General features: G+C 38.2%; 4 protein-coding genes across 5 annotated transcripts in view; 3 read left to right on the forward strand and 1 right to left on the reverse strand.

Moving 5' to 3' along the window:
- virma (vir like m6A methyltransferase associated) overlaps nucleotides 1-1,701 on the forward strand; it is a 19,095-nt gene extending 17,394 nt beyond the window's left edge. Inside the window, exon 20 of the mRNA XM_016485265.1 lies at nucleotides 1,393-1,701. Within this exon, the coding sequence (XP_016340751.1) occupies nucleotides 1,393-1,571 (179 nt within the window). The 3' untranslated portion in view covers nucleotides 1,572-1,701. The remainder of the gene's footprint in view (nucleotides 1-1,392) is intronic.
- Nucleotides 1,702-1,845: 144 nt separating this feature from the next.
- rnf41l (ring finger protein 41, like) lies at nucleotides 1,846-7,886 on the reverse strand. 2 transcript variants are annotated; one of them, XM_016485274.1, is made up of 7 exons: nucleotides 6,489-7,886; nucleotides 5,515-5,627; nucleotides 4,322-4,528; nucleotides 4,085-4,224; nucleotides 2,608-2,770; nucleotides 2,406-2,526; nucleotides 1,846-2,325 (listed from the first exon to the last, which is right to left on the reverse strand). In XM_016485274.1, the coding sequence occupies exons 3-7, from the start codon at nucleotides 4,525-4,527 to the stop codon at nucleotides 2,002-2,004; spliced, it is 954 nt and encodes a 317-aa protein (XP_016340760.1). In that variant the 5' UTR covers nucleotide 4,528; nucleotides 5,515-5,627; nucleotides 6,489-7,886; the 3' UTR covers nucleotides 1,846-2,001. The 2 variants fall into 2 exon arrangements, with proteins under 2 accessions (XP_016340760.1, XP_016340759.1); XM_016485273.1 differs by lacking the exon at nucleotides 6,489-7,886 and having other exon boundaries at nucleotides 5,515-5,761.
- Nucleotides 7,887-7,920: 34 nt separating this feature from the next.
- The window catches only part of rad54b (RAD54 homolog B), a 12,462-nt gene continuing 2,409 nt past the window's right edge, over nucleotides 7,921-17,973 (forward strand). The window contains exons 1-11 of the mRNA XM_016485275.1: nucleotides 7,921-8,040; nucleotides 8,903-9,068; nucleotides 9,327-9,540; nucleotides 13,667-13,798; nucleotides 14,343-14,630; nucleotides 14,877-15,039; nucleotides 15,124-15,349; nucleotides 15,424-15,631; nucleotides 15,730-15,869; nucleotides 16,181-16,483; nucleotides 16,571-16,719. Coding sequence (XP_016340761.1) covers nucleotides 8,904-9,068; nucleotides 9,327-9,540; nucleotides 13,667-13,798; nucleotides 14,343-14,630; nucleotides 14,877-15,039; nucleotides 15,124-15,349; nucleotides 15,424-15,631; nucleotides 15,730-15,869; nucleotides 16,181-16,483; nucleotides 16,571-16,719 — 1,988 coding nt within the window. The 5' untranslated portion in view covers nucleotides 7,921-8,040; nucleotide 8,903. The remainder of the gene's footprint in view (nucleotides 8,041-8,902; nucleotides 9,069-9,326; nucleotides 9,541-13,666; nucleotides 13,799-14,342; nucleotides 14,631-14,876; nucleotides 15,040-15,123; nucleotides 15,350-15,423; nucleotides 15,632-15,729; nucleotides 15,870-16,180; nucleotides 16,484-16,570; nucleotides 16,720-17,973) is intronic.
- LOC107687811 (fibrinogen silencer-binding protein-like) lies at nucleotides 11,180-13,097 on the forward strand. Its single transcript, XM_016485276.1, has 2 exons — nucleotides 11,180-11,742; nucleotides 12,467-13,097. The coding sequence occupies exons 1-2, from the start codon at nucleotides 11,345-11,347 to the stop codon at nucleotides 13,032-13,034; spliced, it is 966 nt and encodes a 321-aa protein (XP_016340762.1). The 5' UTR covers nucleotides 11,180-11,344; the 3' UTR covers nucleotides 13,035-13,097.

Consider the following 17,973-nt stretch of genomic DNA (forward strand, 5'->3'; position numbering starts at 1 on the left):
ATGTGGGAAGACTTGCATAACGCCGCCCAAATGTTCACACAAAGAAAGAAGGCGTAATTTTTATTCTCGCTTTAGTATTGTTGTTGTCGCTGCCATGTCGTGGAGACGCTGTGTGTTTTGTTGTGAAAGCGAAACTACTTTGTTGTGCAGTAGATCTTGGAAAATGCTAACTTTAGCCTGATAGCACTGTAAGCGAACGTCCCACCCTCCCTGCAATCGCCGTCCAAAGCCACACCCCCTTAACGCATTTACACTCACAGACCAGAATACCAGAGACAACATTACTACAATAGGCTACAACAGCGGTTCCCAATTCCAGCCCATGTTCCGAAGTGAAGTAACCTTCAACGGATTTCCCCCGCTCAGGGACGAGGGAGCAATGAACACTGTGTAGGGATCATATGGATCGGAACACAGTTCATGCACGTAGCTCACTTCTAACGAGCTGGTTATCTGAATCGCGAGGACTGGAATTGGGAACTGCTGGGCTACATCATGTGTCATTCACCAGGGAGAAAACTTTAATAGTACTACAATACCAGGAAGGCAGAACGGGTTGTTGATGTTTGTCTGCCATTCTCGCTCTGTCTGCACAGCGTGGGTGAACGTGCTGATCGCAGCGCATTTTATGAAGGACAAGGACTGTTTACTGAGAGAGTAGCCTACAATGCCGGTGTCTGTTTCTATAAAGTGGGGCAATTCCAACTTTGCAAGGACAGTCTGGCGCTTCTGACTCACAGCCTGTAAGTACGTTTTCATATTTAAAGGATTTGCCACTGACGAGTCAAACGTTGAGTTTTGAGCAGTGTAGAGTAGCGCTTGTTGTTTGCTGTTTCTCCGATCACAAATGCAGACATGGTTTTATGTTTACGCAGCGCGATACGCAACGCGTAAAAAGACAGTATAAGTCATAATCAGTAATTATGTCCCCACTGGATGCAACAAATGCCTCGTTTATAATGGGTTTTACTGGATTTGTCTAGTCATGCCGGGAGACGGCATCACAGTATGGTAAGGGGCGTAACATTTCCGTCACACGCTTGAGGTATTCGGCTAATCACAACGCACTGGATAGCTGGCCAATCAGAGCACACCTCGCTTTTCAGCCCGATGAGCTTTGTAAAAATCGATGCGTTTCAGAAAGGCGGGGCATAGAGGAGAAACAATAATGTACATTATGTGGAAAATAATGTTTTTTTAACCTTAAACCGCATAAACACATTGCATTACACCAAATACACCAAATAATGTTCTTTTTAGCAACGTTTAGCAATGACCCCTTTAAAAGTGAAAAAATACTTCTCTAATGAATAAAATGTTTTTACAAGCTCTGTAGCTCACCCTACACCTACATGTCAAACAGTTCCTGAACGCTCTGTCCCAACTCTTCAGGTGCTTACCGATTGGCTCCTCGGGACAGAGCCACCAGAGGCAGAGGGATGGGCCTGTCCTGGCTGAGTGGTGGTGTTAGTGTAGGAGGAGGTGGAGTAAGTGGCGGTGGTCGTGGTCAAGGGAAGTTCAACAGCGGCGGAGGCGGACGGGGCAGACACGTCCGCTCATTCACTCGCTAAACGCTGCCTTGAGCAAAGCAGACTCAGCCGTCAGGCTCTAAAGGACCAATCAGGATGTGGATCTGCTGTATCTGTTGCAACCATTGGCTGATATTATGTATATCATTGTCATGTTTTGTGTTTCTCTCCTTTTTAAAACCATTAAATATGATTAAATTCTTGTATGTTTTTGAGTGTATTTTTATATAGAAATCCACAGTCTACCTCGTCAAAACTGTTTTAATATCAACGATTTAACAGAATGCATCTCTTGTACTTTTAAATAGGAAAACAAGCCTCTAAAAGTCTAGAAACATACAAAATTGGTCAAAAAAAGTATTTTTACTACACAATTTGGATAAATCATCGAACATAGCCAATCTCATATCAATCATTCGGTTCACCCCGAGGAACTGCAATAATGGGGCTTCATTCAGATGATGAGTTCCAGTCAGTGGTTTTCTATTAGCATCATATGATGTGACATTCCGTCTTCCTTACTGTTCTGCCGTGAAAAGCAGTGTCCTCGGATGACTGTCACCTCTCTATTCTTTCTTTTGATGCAGTCCAAAGCTAGGCTTCTTGGGCTCAGCTTTCTCTGCACCTCAGCAGGGGGCGGTGCTGCTCCAGAGGGCGTGGCCGGTCTGAGCCCCTCCTTTTTTAAAAGTTCAAGAAGCTCTGCCTTCTCCAGCTCCGTCCTCTCCAGCTCTTGTCTGCGCGCTCTCTCTGCAGCCAGCAGAACGCGGACATCTGACATGACTCTGGACAGCTGGCTCTTTGCACAAATACACACACACACACACGTCAGTAACTCGCTACACACACACAAGCCTGCTGATGTAATAAGTATGGTACCTTCAGTTCGTCCACTTCACACCTCAGCAGACTCTCCTTCTGCACCATGTGTCTTCTTTGGGAATCCAAGCGAGATTCCATTTCACGTCGCACCTCTTCGACTTTGCAGTCTAATTCTGCCCTGTAACAAACACGCCCAGACATTTTTCAAGCTTAAAAACATTTACATGGTGACAGTCAGTACTTGAGCTGATGTTTTTACCTGAGCATGTCCAGCTCGGCTCGTAGATCCGATACACAGTTGTGTTGGGCCTCCTCTGTGTTTAGGATTGTGTATCCACAGCCGCTTGCACAGACTCTACTGCTGTATTCACACACACACAGATGAGCTTCCAGAGAGCGCCGCGACACCTGAACCGGGCAGCCTGAATGCCACCGCAAAAGAAAATTTTACATTAAACATCAAAAATAGAGGAAACCCTGGCACATAACAAATGTTCATGCACAAAGAACAGAGAAAAATTATTGAAATAGCATCTAACAGGCAGGGCTGAACAATGAGGACAGCCCTAGGTAAAATGATCTAGTTCAGGACAAGGATTTGTTGAAATTGTGAGAATGATATGTGATAGCCTTGCCAGGATCAGTGAGAATGAGTCAAAAATTACAAATCAATCAGTAACACTTTACAGCAAAAGTATTGATGAATTTGTGACTCTGAGTTAATTGTATAACTAATTATATAATGTCCAGCTAGTATTGCCGGTTCTTTTTAGGAAGTAAACTTAACATTTGATAAAAAAAAATGGATATATGTTTTTTAAAAAATATTTTTTTTTTCAAATATTAAATAAATGTGAAAACTATACATTTAAAATGATGAACCTAAGTATTCATCTAAATAAATGATAAAAAAAAGTTTGGGGTCAGATCAGTTAGACTATTTAATAAAAAATACAGTAAATATTGTTAAATTTTATATAACCGTTTTCTATTTTATAACTAATTATAATTACTATAATTTCCAGCTAATAATGCCAATTTTCTTTGTAAAGAAAACTTTAAATTAATAAAAAATGTAATATCTAAAATAATATTTGATTAAATTATTAAATGATTATTAATTATTTTTAAACTACATTCATAAATATAAAATACATGAATAAAAATTATACAATTTAATTACATTTATGAAATTATACAGTTAATTAAATGTATAATCTTTGAGCAGCCAGTGAAAATGTTGGCACAGCAAGCAGAAGGTTTATTGTTGAAGAAAAAGACACAACAGTCACACAGCACATATAAAACACAGTACACCTACCACAACGATAGCACAATACTCATCACCTGCATTTTTATATACATACACACACACACACACACAAACACACAAACAAAGATTTCCAGGATTAGGGAATGTTGCATTAAGCTTACTAAAACTAATGCATATGTATTATGTGCAAGAATCTGCTTAGCTTACTGACGGAACAGCTCAATTGTTTTATCCCTGAGGTAAACGTTTCACCTCATTGGCTGCCTGAGGGGGTCCCTCATTAATAATTAAAAATGTGATCACTCAACTCTAGATGCTTTATCATGCAGCTACAACACTCTTTCATCTGCTGTTACAACAGCGCTTGTATTGTATATGTATGAATGAGACTGTAGCTGCCATGTATAAGCCACCTGTTCCCTGCCAACAAATTGTGGGTACCAAGATATAACTATATATGTACCTGCATTACTGCAGTTCAGCAAAGCGTAATCACACTGTTGCTCATGCCGATGAACAGACTCCAGAGCGCATGTGACCTCACAACCTTGTGGCCGGAACACACACCTCACCTGCAGCCTTGCTAAATCATTTCTCATGTATCTGTAGCACACCATACACACGTATTTATAAGTCAATAAAATGAATGGCATTAACGATCAGGTGATTCTATGCAAGGTATTTAATACATCTGTGTTACCTGAACAGTGGGCGTAGATGTGTGATGTCTAAAGGCAAGCGGTCCTCTGGACAGGTGTTATGGTGGACGAGCCATCCATGAATGCAGGAGCTGCAGAAGGCATGTTCACACAGAGCCTGCAAAGGATCTTCTAACACGTCCCGACACACACAGCACAGCAGACCCTCGTTCACATAGCCTACAAAACGTTCTAGATCGTAGCCCATCCTAGAGTACACACACACAGAAAACAACACTGAACAAACTGATGTAAAGTACCAAAATACATATAATAACTCAAATGTTGTCTTATGGTTATAACATGTTACTTTACTATAATAGGAAAAATTTAACATTTAATTAAATTTAATTTTGAAATTCAACAATACACCTATCCTGCAGAGGATAAGCTGTCTGGATAATGGATGGATGGATCCAAAAATACAATAACATAATTTGCACATTAATACTTTTATCTATTAAACATTTTAAACCAGACATTTAGCCAAAAACAACAACAACAACAACTTTACTTTATAGCAAAATAAATTGAATAGATTGTTTTAGATAAAATTTAAAATTTAACAATAATATTTATTTTACTAAATTATGTCTTTAAGTCCACTGTATGTGCACACTAAAACCTACAGGCTATCGATAAGAATAACTTGTATTAAAAATACATGGAAAATTTCCTAAAATATAATTTGAAAAATATATATTCAAAAAATATATTACTTAACTTAAAGTTGTATCAAAGTCATAACAAGTTACATTAATATAAACCATACTTAATTTATTTTAAATTAATTTTAAAATCAAAACTATACAAACAACAATGTTTAAATGTTTGAATATCTTAAGCTTTTAAAAAGAAAAATGTAGTAAAAAATATTTTGAAGCTAAATATTTTTTTTGTTAAACGTCCTAAACGTTTGGTACAGAAATGTAATCTTTTTTTTTTTATTTTACATTAAAATAAATAATGGATTTTTCCAAATGTTAAACCGTTGAAAAAAATGAAAAATAATCATAATAGTTATTAATATTTATTTTATATTAAAAAATTATTTAAATGAGGTTTAAAATATTGAAGGCCACTGCATGCGTACACTAAATCATACAGGCTATTCATGTAAACATAACAGCATAATGTATATTAAAAATATATCCAGAAAATGTATTTAAAATATATATATATAAAGTTAAATTACCTAACAGAGTCTGTGGTATCTTGTCTTCCCCTCTCTCCCTCCTTCTCTCAGGTGTGCTTGCTGAAGGTGGTCTGGTCAGTTGCCGTAGAAACAGCCAGGTGGCAGCTGTTGGACTGAAACATGAGTGGGTGGGGTTACAACTGTAGACATTCACTGGGGATCTGGGGTCAGTTTGCCATCTTCATTTAGGCCCTGTCCACACGCGGTTATTTTTTAAACCGCAGCTTTTTCTACACGGTTTGGCCGTTCGTCCTCATGCAAGCGCAGCACCAGGTCACTGAAACCGAACATTTTTGAAAACGCCTGCCAGGGTGAAAATTTTCAAAAACTCTTAGGAAACAGACTCTTTAAGGAGCATGAACTGTATGGCAAGCAGTTTATGAGGCACCTTTTCAAAGCAACTCTCACCTGTACCACAGACCATCTAATGTATAACAAATTTGCAAAAACACAACACACACTTGCCTAAATCTCTTAGGGGAACCCTTTGGGAATCTCTTCCTCATGCTGTGATCACATGATGAGACTGAAGCACCTGGCAACCCCACACACCATCTATCAACTACACAAATATCCTACACATAAATTCTACATCCAAAGGGAAATATTTCTGGTGGTTCTATGGTAAAATTGAACATGGAGAGTTCAGAAATACAAAACTCATATCTAAGATGCATGTTTGAGAATACATTTAGATTTAGATTTTTTTTTATTTTATTTTAGAATTACCCATAAAGATTTTTATAACCAATACCGATTATTTGTTTATGTGTCCTATAACTGATATGCAAAATTGATATTTATTTAATGTTTTACTTCTGATTTTGTTATATTTCATCTTCATTTCACAACAATAAAAACATAGCTTTTTCATTTTTATATCAGCAACGCTAGCAACAATAATATTAAAAATAGGCTAAATAAACTGACAAACGTGTAAACAAATGGAGACTTGTACTTGAACTTTAACGCACTTGCAGAGGTAATAAATAAATTTCCACAAAGCTGTATGTAGATAATGATTAATACTGAAAAAAAAAACATTGGTCAAATCGATAAATGCAAGATCAATGCAAGACATCCTCAAAAACAACCACTTAAAAGTAACAGGTGACCTGTGCACCTGTCTGGACATGTGAGAGTAAAAACAACTGATCTCGTCTACGCTGTCAACGTGTGGCTTGTGCATTTCATTCTGTATTAACACTTTTCTATGCTGTGGCACTCTAGTTAAACCTTTATTGTCATTTGTTGCAGATCCACAGTTGAGGAAATACTGTGTAACTGTGAATGTTTTTTCTGAAGGAGAGGATGTGTTTGTGTGTGCTGGTGTGTCTGTGTCTGGACACTCTCACTGCCTGAATGATCTCTGTTCTTCATGGCTGTGCTGGGATTAGACCGGATTACGCTTTCCCACACTCTGATTGGATTATTTTCCACACAGCAACATTGTAACTTCACTTTCAGACATGCAGCAGTATATAAAACATTGGCACAAACACAACCGGACATGCATCCGTGCACATGCAAGAGATAAAACAGTGACTGAAGTTACATGTGATCATGAAATAAAAATGAAATACCATCACAGTCAAGCACTATATATTACAAATGACTAAAGTCAATGTTCCCACACACTGACCAATGAATTTACAAGACTTTTCTATGATTTCTCGATGACATTTCCGATCATTTATGATTTTAAATGTTTTTAAATATATTTTACAGAAATTATACTTGCAAATTAAATATTCTAGAGCTAAGGATAACGAAAAAAAAATGTGTCTTGTTTATAGAAACATCTATGACTTTATAAGATTTCTTTTATACTGTCTTTTTCAAGACAACAATTTACTGACATATATTTAGGTTTCATTGGCTGTGGGAAACCTGTACAGTACAAATGAAAACAGAAACCATACAGAAATAAAAATGTACTGCTTGTCAATAAAATATGTTAATTAATAACCCATCTCTACAGTTAATATGAATCTGAAGCATGAATGATAGTAATTAATGAAAGACTGTAAGGATCTATGTCTGATTTTATTTTGAAACGAATAAAAGACATACAAATCAATAAATGGTTTGATGTCAAAACTATACTTGTGTACAAAAGCTGTATGGTCATATCTGTTGTATAATGTACATTAATTAAAATAAAACAAGTAAGGGTTAATAATGTGTAAGTTTCACATAGTACTTGCCTGTTTGATAAGTGATGGTTGACAGGGATCAAAATTTTGAGACGTCTCCTGATTTTGCTTCATTTACTTCTGCTGGATTAGATACAATTTTAGCAGTCAACATTTACTGTCAGGTTTCTTTGACACCTCTCTTTACTGTTGATTTTTGCTGCTCATAAGCTCCTGCATTCCACCCCCTTCACGTGACGTCTCGTTTCGACCAATCGCGGTGAAGACACGTCACTTCCGTGGGAGACGCGAGCTTGCGGTGTTTCTTCGAGGGAGTTTTTGAAAATAGGAAAAGTGATTGACTTGACATACGAGGAGAAAACAATAAAAGGTAAGCATTTAACGTACTGTCTGTCTACTTGTAGTATATTAAATTCAAGTACACTTGAAAAGTTATTGGAGAATTAGAGACAGCCAACAAGCTTTAGTTGTTCACCCTGGTTTAGCTCAAAACAGCGACAGATGCTTTTTATATGTCCTTTGCCTAGCTTAGACTAAAGGGATAACGTTAGTTCACCCAAAATGAAATTTATGTCATCCCAAACCCGTTTGAGCAGGCTCTTTTTAATGAATTAAGAATATACAGCCAGTACAATTCCTGACCGAATGACTCCTATAGAGTCGTTTCTTTTCAGTGAACCAATAACACTTAACGTACTACGAGAGCCACCGTTATTTATTTAAGAACCGTTACTGTGTTATGTTATACTCAAGGCTCGTGAGACTTAAATCAGTGTAGTTACTGACTGGTTGTTCATATGACATCAGATAGTAGATATATGAGTTTAGTTGTAATCAGTGGAATTTTATAAAAAGTAAAATAATTAAATGTTAACACCTTTTTGATTTTATTTATATTTAATGTATAATTATGACCAATTGCTTGCATTCATGCCGCCTCTAAAAGTGTGTAAACCTGTTTTTATACAGTCTATGGTGTAAACGCACACAATAAATGAATAACTTAAGTAAAATAATTTCTGGGGTTCTGTCAGTTCTGTTTTAAATCATTGACAACAGACTGCTGGGGCAATAAATACAGTAAGAACTGCATCTCTTTTTTTCCAAATATTTCTTCCTCAAATGTACTAAAAGAATTGTTAATAATTTCTCCTTCAGTTTTTTTTTACAGAAGAATATAAGGTATCCCTTTAATCTTTAATGGTTTTATTACTGTGTGTCTTTATTGACAGAATGCGTAGATCTGGAGCTCCGAGTCAGCTCAGTGGAAATACTGCTAAGAAACCCAGGTTTATGCCACCAGGGCCAGCAAAGAACAATGGGCCACCTTTATCTCATCCCCAACCAGAACCATCAGCACCACCCACACCTGCTTTGGGAAATGTGCTGCTCAATAAGGTCACAAACAAGAGAATATTGAAAAAGTGGTCATGATGACAAATTTTATGCAGTGTTTGTGATTATGTACATAATTTATATGTGATTGATAACATCTTAATGTTCACATTGCCTACTCAGGTTGTTTGTATGTGTTATTACTAGTGTTTTCATCTGTATCATGATAATAGTGCAGTGTAACAATGTGATTGACGAGGTGCATGCATTAGGGTCTGTTTTTCCTTCGGATGTTGTTTCAAAAGTTAATTCTCCATGCAGGTCCAGAGGTGTTTGAGTAGTGGAGATACTCCAGCTGTGACTAATGCTCCAGTGGCCAGTAAGGCTTTAGCCAGGGTGCTGGGTGCAGTTCCTCACGGTGAATGTAAGGAAAACAGCTTCAGTTCTTCACCTGACTTTTCTGAACCTGAACAACCAGCAGATAAAGACAGCTGCTCAACACAGCCAAACACGCTCGCCAGCTGCACAGCTACCGGTAAGATACAGTACTGTCGTATTTTGGGTGTGTGTTATGATTGAAAGGTGATTGAAATATCACTTGTTTTATTTTTTGTTCAGTAAATGCTAAACAGATTTTTCAGTCTGGTTAGTGTATATTAGTATAAATAAAAGGATTTTCCTTTGGTAATATCTGTGTAATGCATTATTTGTAACCACATTTTAAACTAAGACTCAAAGGAGGACCTCTTTACTAGATTTTTATATGTAGATTTTTATTTTTGATAATCCTGTGCCACTCAACAATGTAAACACATTGCTGAAAAAGTGTTCTGTAGTTACAACTCATCTTAAATGGTGTTTTTATGTTTTCAATTTATTATCTTCTTGTAACAATTGGTTTTAGAAACTAGTAGGTTTTAAAATCTCCTGTAATTTACCCATAATCCAAAAATCTGAGAACTTAATTGAGCTGACGGTCATTATCGCAAAACAAACCCCAGACTTGGATTACTCTAATGGCTGTTATTTTGCAATAATGACTGTATTATTCCCTTTATTACACTGCTATTCCCCAAATAAATAAATACATGGTAATGAAATGTTGATATATGTTTTAATTACGTTACTATTTACCGGCGTTTTTGTAGAGACACAAAGAGAGAGCAAAAGCACAGCTATGTAAAAAAAATTATATTTTGATTAGCACTGATATAATGTTACAGCATTGCCATGGGCGACTTGACTAATTTTTTGTTTTGCTTTGTTTGTTTTTTGAGTTAAATCTAAAGAGAAATGTTCGTTTTTTGTTTTGTCTTGTTTGCTTTTGAGTGATGCGTCTGTTTTGCATGGTCTTGTGAACCTCATCACGTTGATATTTTATAATGTCGCACAGGTTGCTAGGATGTAGTGTACACTTAAACACTAAGAAAGAGATTAAGATAAAGATTAATAAAGAGGAAATGCACTTTGTTTTAATTCTTTGAGGAAATCTAGTAGAGAAAAACAACAAAGGCTCGGCGAGCGGTCAGGTTGAACAAACGGCATCTCTATTCCCCGCCTTTAACTTCGGCTTTGAGTGAAACTAACCAATCCGTGCGCACTGACTGCTTGATTGACAGGCGCGATGTGCTTATTGGATCGTATTCGTGCCGCGCACGGATTTGCCCAGATTCAAGGCAGAGATGTCCTGTTTACTATGAGTGTGAGCAGTGGTGCATTTGTCAGTCAGCCTGGGAAATAAATAGCAACTGGTGTCCGAAAAGCAGTTCTCTCTCACACAAAACACTGTCTGTACGCACGCACATAACGCTGCTCGAGTTGTTCTGGCGCGAACGCGTCAGTTTAATGTTTCCTCTGGCGTTTAAGCAGTCGCGCGGACCCTATCTCCTGTCAAAACACGGACCTGACGCGCTTCAAATATTACAACACGTTCAAAAACACGCATTGAGTCGTTTCCCGCTAAAACGCAATACGTGTCGCTGTTTGCAGCGGAATAAAAGAGCTCCCCTGTGTTTCTAGTCTAATGTAGTCGGGTTTGTTATGTAGGTCAGGCCAGGCTTAAGCAGCTTTACTGAACCTGCGTCAGCTTAAGCTAAAAGGAATTCCAACAAAGCCCTCCCCGGGTAGGCGTGGGCCTATTCGAGGCTGGCCTAGTTAAGCCTGATTCTTTTTCTTATGTCTGTGTGCTTGAGAGCCAGTTTGTGCATGTGTGTTGTTTAACTGAGACAAGCAGTGCAGCAACCTGCTCACACAAGTGAGTAGAGAAAGACAGACACACAGCACAGGGAAAAGAAGAGAAGGAGATCAAACCTAGAGCACTGAGACCAGCCTAAAGCAGGATGTCTACCATATTCATGTCAAACAGCATGGTCGGCAAGGCCCGCTCCTCCAACTTCACCCTATCTGAGAAACTGGATCTTCTGCGGCTGGTCCAGCCTCACATACGCATTCTGGAGGAGCACACCAACAAGCACGCCGTGATCGTGGATAAGAACCGGTGCTGGGACAGCATAGCAGAGCGCTATAATAATTTCGGAGGCGAGAGGCCCCCCAGAACGGCTCAGGGCCTTCGGACCCTCTATAAGCGACTTAAAGAAAGTGCCAAGCAGGAAGTTCTTCAGCGAAGCCATGCCCAACCCGAGTACCGGGGCAGCATCTCGGAGCCAACCAAGCGCATCATGGAAATGATACCTCAACTGTTTCACGTGGGGGACAAAGAGCCGAATGCGCTCCACAGGTGAGATTGAGCGTACAGATACTTACATGACAAAACTGCCACATTATTAGGTGCATCCATAATTAAAAACATATCTATCACCCTATGGAAAAATTAAATCAATAACAAGTAAATACATAAACACATACTCTCAGGAGGCCTAATTGTCTACTCTGAGAAGATGGATCTGATTCCACTAGCGAATTTAAATGAATCAGATCCTGTGCATCCACAGGACTTTAAAATATTGATTCAGCTTCTGTTAATATCTTCACATACATTTTTCCCAGATTTTTCCTTCTGCTGCTGTGTTAATTGTCACACTCAGCCAATTAGACTTGAGCAGTTTTGATATGTGAACATCTCCTTTGCTAGTTTTAATATGTCATATGCGGTCAAAGCAAACGTTGTAGTCACACGCTCGCTGTCCTTCCACTCTGTCTTGTGCCAGAGGTAAGCTGCAGCACTGAGGGGATTTGGATGTCATTAACCGTATTTCCGATGCTGCGTTAATGCCAGGTTTGCCACCATGTGCCAGAGGAGTTACTTTCCACTAGCATCTCCATGTCTTTCGTTTGTGTTGACAAAATAACAGGTCTTTCTTTTTGTCTGTTATCACCACAAATCCAGCCAAGAGCTGGGGATGCACATGATCTGATTCATTTGAATTCACTAGTGGAATCAGATTCAGCATTTTTATTAGTTAAAAATTCAATGTTATAATTTTTTTATGTGTCTGTGCTAGGTTTCAGTACAAGAGGAATTCTCCAGTAGAGCAGCCAGGCAGCAGTTTGTCGGACTATGCGCCTGTTGCGGCTGTGAGGGTGGAGACTGAGGATGTGAAACCGCCTCCTGATATCCACCTGATCACATCCCACAGTTCACCTGTCACCATCGCCACCCCGAGCAGTCAGGCCCACCACGGACAGAACGAGAGGGACAATGAAGTAGAGGAAGTGGAGGAAGATGAGGAGGAAGAATTAGCCTCCCACGTGTATGCGGCCTCTCTGTCTCCGTGCCCCTCTTCTGCACACCTGCCACCCTCGCCGTCGGCACCCGGCCCCAGGAGGAGCGCGTATCAGAGAGGGAGGGCAATGTTCAAGAATCCAGTTTTGGAGGCAGAAGCTCTGCAGATGATGCGAGAGGAGCATGAGCTGCTTCTGGCCAATCACAGAAAGCTTGGACTGTATCTAGAGGAGAAGAGGGAGGGGCTTAAGAGAAAGCAACAGCTGGAGGAGGAGCTACTCCGGTCAAGGGTCAAAGTGGAGAAATTGAGGGCGGCCAGGCTACGCCAAGGATTGCCGTTGATGTGACACGTATGGTGTCATGTCTGAAAGTCTATCACAAAGGGAACTCTGTAATGTGAAGTTAAAATTAACAGGCTTGTTTATACAGTTTGTACAGTTATTTCTTGTTTTTGTATTCGATCGACATTTGTACAAGGATTGTTCCTGATGTTTGTAGCAGAAATGAATGTTTTTAATGGGTTAATGCCTGGTTAAAGAAGAAAATAAGATTTGATTTTCTATGTATTCACTAATAAATTCATAATTGCTTTAAACTGTTTTGAGCCTGTCCTTTTATTCTTTTTTGTTAGACAGGGAGTGTTACATAGCAACAGCAATAAATGAGAACGTTATCAGTCAAGATGTTTATGTGAACTTCATTTGGGTGATTATTTACAGTATAATTCAGTATAATAAAATCCATCCGTCTGTCTCTCTTATCTGTCTGTCTGTCTGTCTCTATATATCTGTCTATCTCACACATTAGTTTATGTGACAGAACAAAAGCACAAGGCACAAAATGAGCAATTATGCATATGTTTAGTGGCTGTATAAAGGCACATTTCTAATTTGAGACTGTAATCAGTAAAACATTGTCTATGATTAGGCTATTGCTGTTTTGTATATCACTGCTGATCCTTTTTTTGTTTATTTTAAAGCACGCTACTATAGTGTAATGTGGTGCAAGGCGTCATCAAGGAAGCATAAGCGCTGGGAAGGCGACGCTGTGCTTGTTGCCAGGGGGCGGACTGTTGTCCTCAAAGACATGGAGGGGCGGGACATTGGACGAGGTTTGCCTGTCACAGCACATTCTAGCAGTACTTCTGGATTTGTATATAAATGCGTATTTGAAGATAGGGATGTTCAATATATTGTTTATCAGCATATATTAGAGTTTTTTTCTGTTGATATTTTATATTTCTGCAAGCTTTGCTCATTTCCCCAAATTGTCATCTAATTTAGTTTAGACTGGTTTAGACTGGAGTTCATTTTTAAAAACACTAATTTAAGCTAACACCGTTAAATGTAATTGTTAGTAAATCTCTGAATACCAATTTTTCTCACTGTACATTATAATTTTCTGTTACTTAAATTCACTTTTTAAACATTAAAATGATTGATTTTAGTTTTTTACTTTTAATTTTATATCAAAATATATTAAATTTTTTAATATTGGACATGATATCAGCCATATCATATAAATAATTAAATATCAAGAATTTTATTATTGGTGCATCCCTATTTGAAATGCACAATTCTCCCTTTACTTCACTTTTGAGGTAATATGCTTGAATCTGTGTAGATGTGTGTTTTAAATCAGTGTTTTTCTGTCAGGTGCAGGCTATAAGGCATCAGAGCTGGAGAGCTTGTGTGAGGGTCAGACTCTTACGGTAGGAGGGAAGCAAATCGAAGTCATGGGGGTCATATCCGATGAGGACTACGCCAAAGGCCGTTGTTTTCAAAATGCTGCTGTTGAGACTCCTGCAGAAAGGCTCTTGAAGGCTCCTGTATATCGACCAGTGTCCAAATCCTTTACCAAACCAGCGCTCAAGGGAGGTGCACTTACAGATTCTGAACCTGAAAAAGCCATCTGTAAACCCAAACATGACCCGAACGCACCAGGTATAGCACATGCTCAACTTAATGATTTAATCGATGCATGTAATAGTTATACTTCTAAAAATGTACACTGCAAGTCCATTTAAGAAAATAATGAAGACAAAAAGGTGATTAAAATGGTTAAAATTTCAAAGAAATGGTTGCATTACAGGATTAACACTTTCCCTGAAACGTTCATATACATTATAATTATTACATTTTATTCCAAGCTATCCATATCCATACTGCTTACTTTCTATTGGTCCCAAGGTGCCCTTGTGATGCCGCGACCAACAACTGATCACCAGTGGCTGTATAATAAATCTGGTTCTCCTCTGGTGGATGTGGTCATCGACCCCCATTTGACCAATCATCTTCGGCCACATCAAAGAGAGGGTGTGGTCTTCCTTTATGAGTGTTTAATGGGAATTAGGTAAATAAGAGTTCATCTGTTATTGTAATGTTCTTACATATGCACTTCTGCATGTTTTTGCACATGTATGTTTGTGTGCTGCAGACTGCCTGGCCGCTGCGGGGCTATTCTGGCTGATGAGATGGGACTGGGGAAAACGCTGCAGTGTGTTTGTGTTCTGTGGACGCTACTGAGACAGGGCCCCTACGGTGGATGTCCCGTACTGAAGAGGGCACTTGTGGTTTGTCCAGGAAGTTTGGTCAAGAACTGGGCTGCTGAGTTCAACAAGTGGCTGGGCAGGGAGAGGATCAGTGTTTACACTGTGGACCAGGTGTGTATGTGTGGCCGTTTGTGTCAGATAATAGATAGAGTGATGAAAGTTAAAAGAATATGTTGTCTCTGTAGGATCACCGTGTGGAGGACTTTGTGTCTTCTCCTCTTTGCTCCGTCATGGTGATCAGTTACGAGATGCTTTTGCGCTCTGTGGACCAGCTGAAAGAGCTGGATTTTGGAGTGCTCATCTGTGACGAGGGTCATCGCCTTAAAAACAGCAACATCAAAACGGCCGGCGCACTCACAGCCCTCTCATGTGAACGCCGTCTTATATTAACAGGTTTCCTATTTCAAACAAACACACACACTTTTGTAAACAAGTGTAGTAGTAAAACATTATGTAATTGTTAAAAAAATGTGTAATTATTAATTTAACAGGTACTCCAGTGCAGAATGACCTGCAGGAATTTTATTCCATCATTGAGTTTGTAAATCCAGGAATTCTGGGAACATCTGCAGCCTACAGGAAGATTTATGAAGAACCCATTCTCAGATCTCGCCAGCCCACCTGCACTGAGGTAAACTTCTACATTTTCAGAGTAATAAAATATTTATAATATTTATTTAAAATATTTTTTTATATATACATTTTATTTTAAATGATTATTATATTACTTAAAATATATTTATATGCACACACACACATGTATATTCATTTTAAATATTTAAGTGCAAAGGTAATGCAAATGTAAAACTACATATTACATATCCAATAATGATCATCATCCGATATTAATAGATTTTTTTTTAAAAATCTCTTCAGAAAATTTCCCCGACTGTGAGTCAGTATCCTTTAGCTGTAGTGGCATTGATCACAACTGTGTTTCAGGAAGAGTGGTGCATTGGAGAGGAGCGTGCCTCTGAGCTCTTTCGTCTAGCAGGTGTGTTTACGTTACGGCGCACTCAGGAGATCATTAATCAGTATTTATCCGAGCGGATAGAGTGGACCGTATTCTGCAAACCCACTGAACTGCAGCTGCGTTTGTATGGAGTCCTGCTGGCCACACGGCCCATCAGAGCCTGCCTCTCTGGTGCCAGCACACACACTTATACACACAGCCCACACCTCGCATGCATCAACGCCCTCAAGAAACTCTGCAACCACCCCGGGCTGCTCTATAACACTTTACAGGTACAATAGGTGCTGGTATTTTGCCATGCCTTGTTTTTTGTCTTATTATTGCTGCTTTTTAATTATTCTTTGTGGTATTTGCTTCAGGAAAAGTCGGATGAGATGTATGAGGATGGAATGATGGAACTCTTTCCTGAGGGATACTCAACAGGTGCCTTCAGCACTGCAGACTCTGGGAAACTTCTAGTGCTAACAGACCTGCTGTCAGCAATACAGCACGTCAATCGCACAGACAGGTACCACATATACAACTGCTGTCCGACTTCATTACAAATGTCATCTCATTTGAAAGGTTTTCACATCAAGAAATGATTAGTGACTAATCTGATAAATAAATGTTGTAAATGATGTACACTCAACATAAACACTGAGGTCATATCAGTGTCCTTGTGAAAGTTATATTTAACATGGTGTCACCAAGTTGAGGTCACATTACAAACAGTGTCTTGCCATTAAAATGGGCTATTACTGCTGCTACTAAGTTTATTTTCAGTATTGAAGATGAGAAAAATACTTTATTAATCTCCACAAGAAAATGTATTTGTTAGAGTAGCAATTTATGCTGAAGAGCTTACAACACAGTCAGGAAAAAACATGGAACAGATGAATAAAGTAATATATTTAAAAGTGACATATTATGCCCCTTTTTACAATATGTAATATAAGTCTCTGGTGTCCCCAGAATGTGTCTGTGAAGTTTCAGCTCAAAATACTCCACAGATAATTTATTATATAATTTTGAAAATGCCTATATTGAGTGGAAGCAGATCAGACGCTTGCAGAAAAAGGCTTACCTAAACAAACTGGTTGGGTTAATCTTTTTCACGTTTCTTTGGTTGGTAGATGCACCAGGGACCTGATTATAGCACTTAAAACCTGGAAAAGTCAGATTTTCATGATATGTCACCTTTAATATTTTTGCTATTCACTATAATGCATTTTGAGTGCTAAAGCACATAAAAAAACAAAAGTACATCAAACAAATTATATAAATTTATATCATATTATATTCTAATTTTGAGTGCTCAAAACTGCTAAAGTGCTAAACTATTACATTATATTATGTGGTATTATATTATAATTTATCCTAAAATGTAAAAAAAATATAGTATATTACATTTAGTGCTGTCAAATGATTAATCGCGATTAATTAATCGCATCCAAAATATAAGTTTGTGTTTACAAAATATATGTGTGTACTGTGTGTATTTATGTATATATAAATGAACACATGCATGTATATTTTTAAGGAATATATGTTATATTTATATATAAAATATTTATGCCTAATAAAAATCATATATAAATATATATATATATATATATATTGCACACCTGAGGTGTAACGGCCACTCCGCGAATTTTTCTAATAATTCAACGACTCGTCGTCAATTATTCCTTACATAATAAATATACACAGTACACACACATACAGTGGGTACGGAAAGTATTCAGACCCCCTTAAATTTTTCACTCTTTGTTATATTGCA

Source organism: Sinocyclocheilus anshuiensis, unplaced genomic scaffold (assembly GCF_001515605.1).
Source record: "Sinocyclocheilus anshuiensis isolate Anshui unplaced genomic scaffold, SAMN03320099.WGS_v1.1 scaffold409, whole genome shotgun sequence".
NCBI lineage: Eukaryota > Metazoa > Chordata > Actinopteri > Cypriniformes > Cyprinidae > Sinocyclocheilus > Sinocyclocheilus anshuiensis.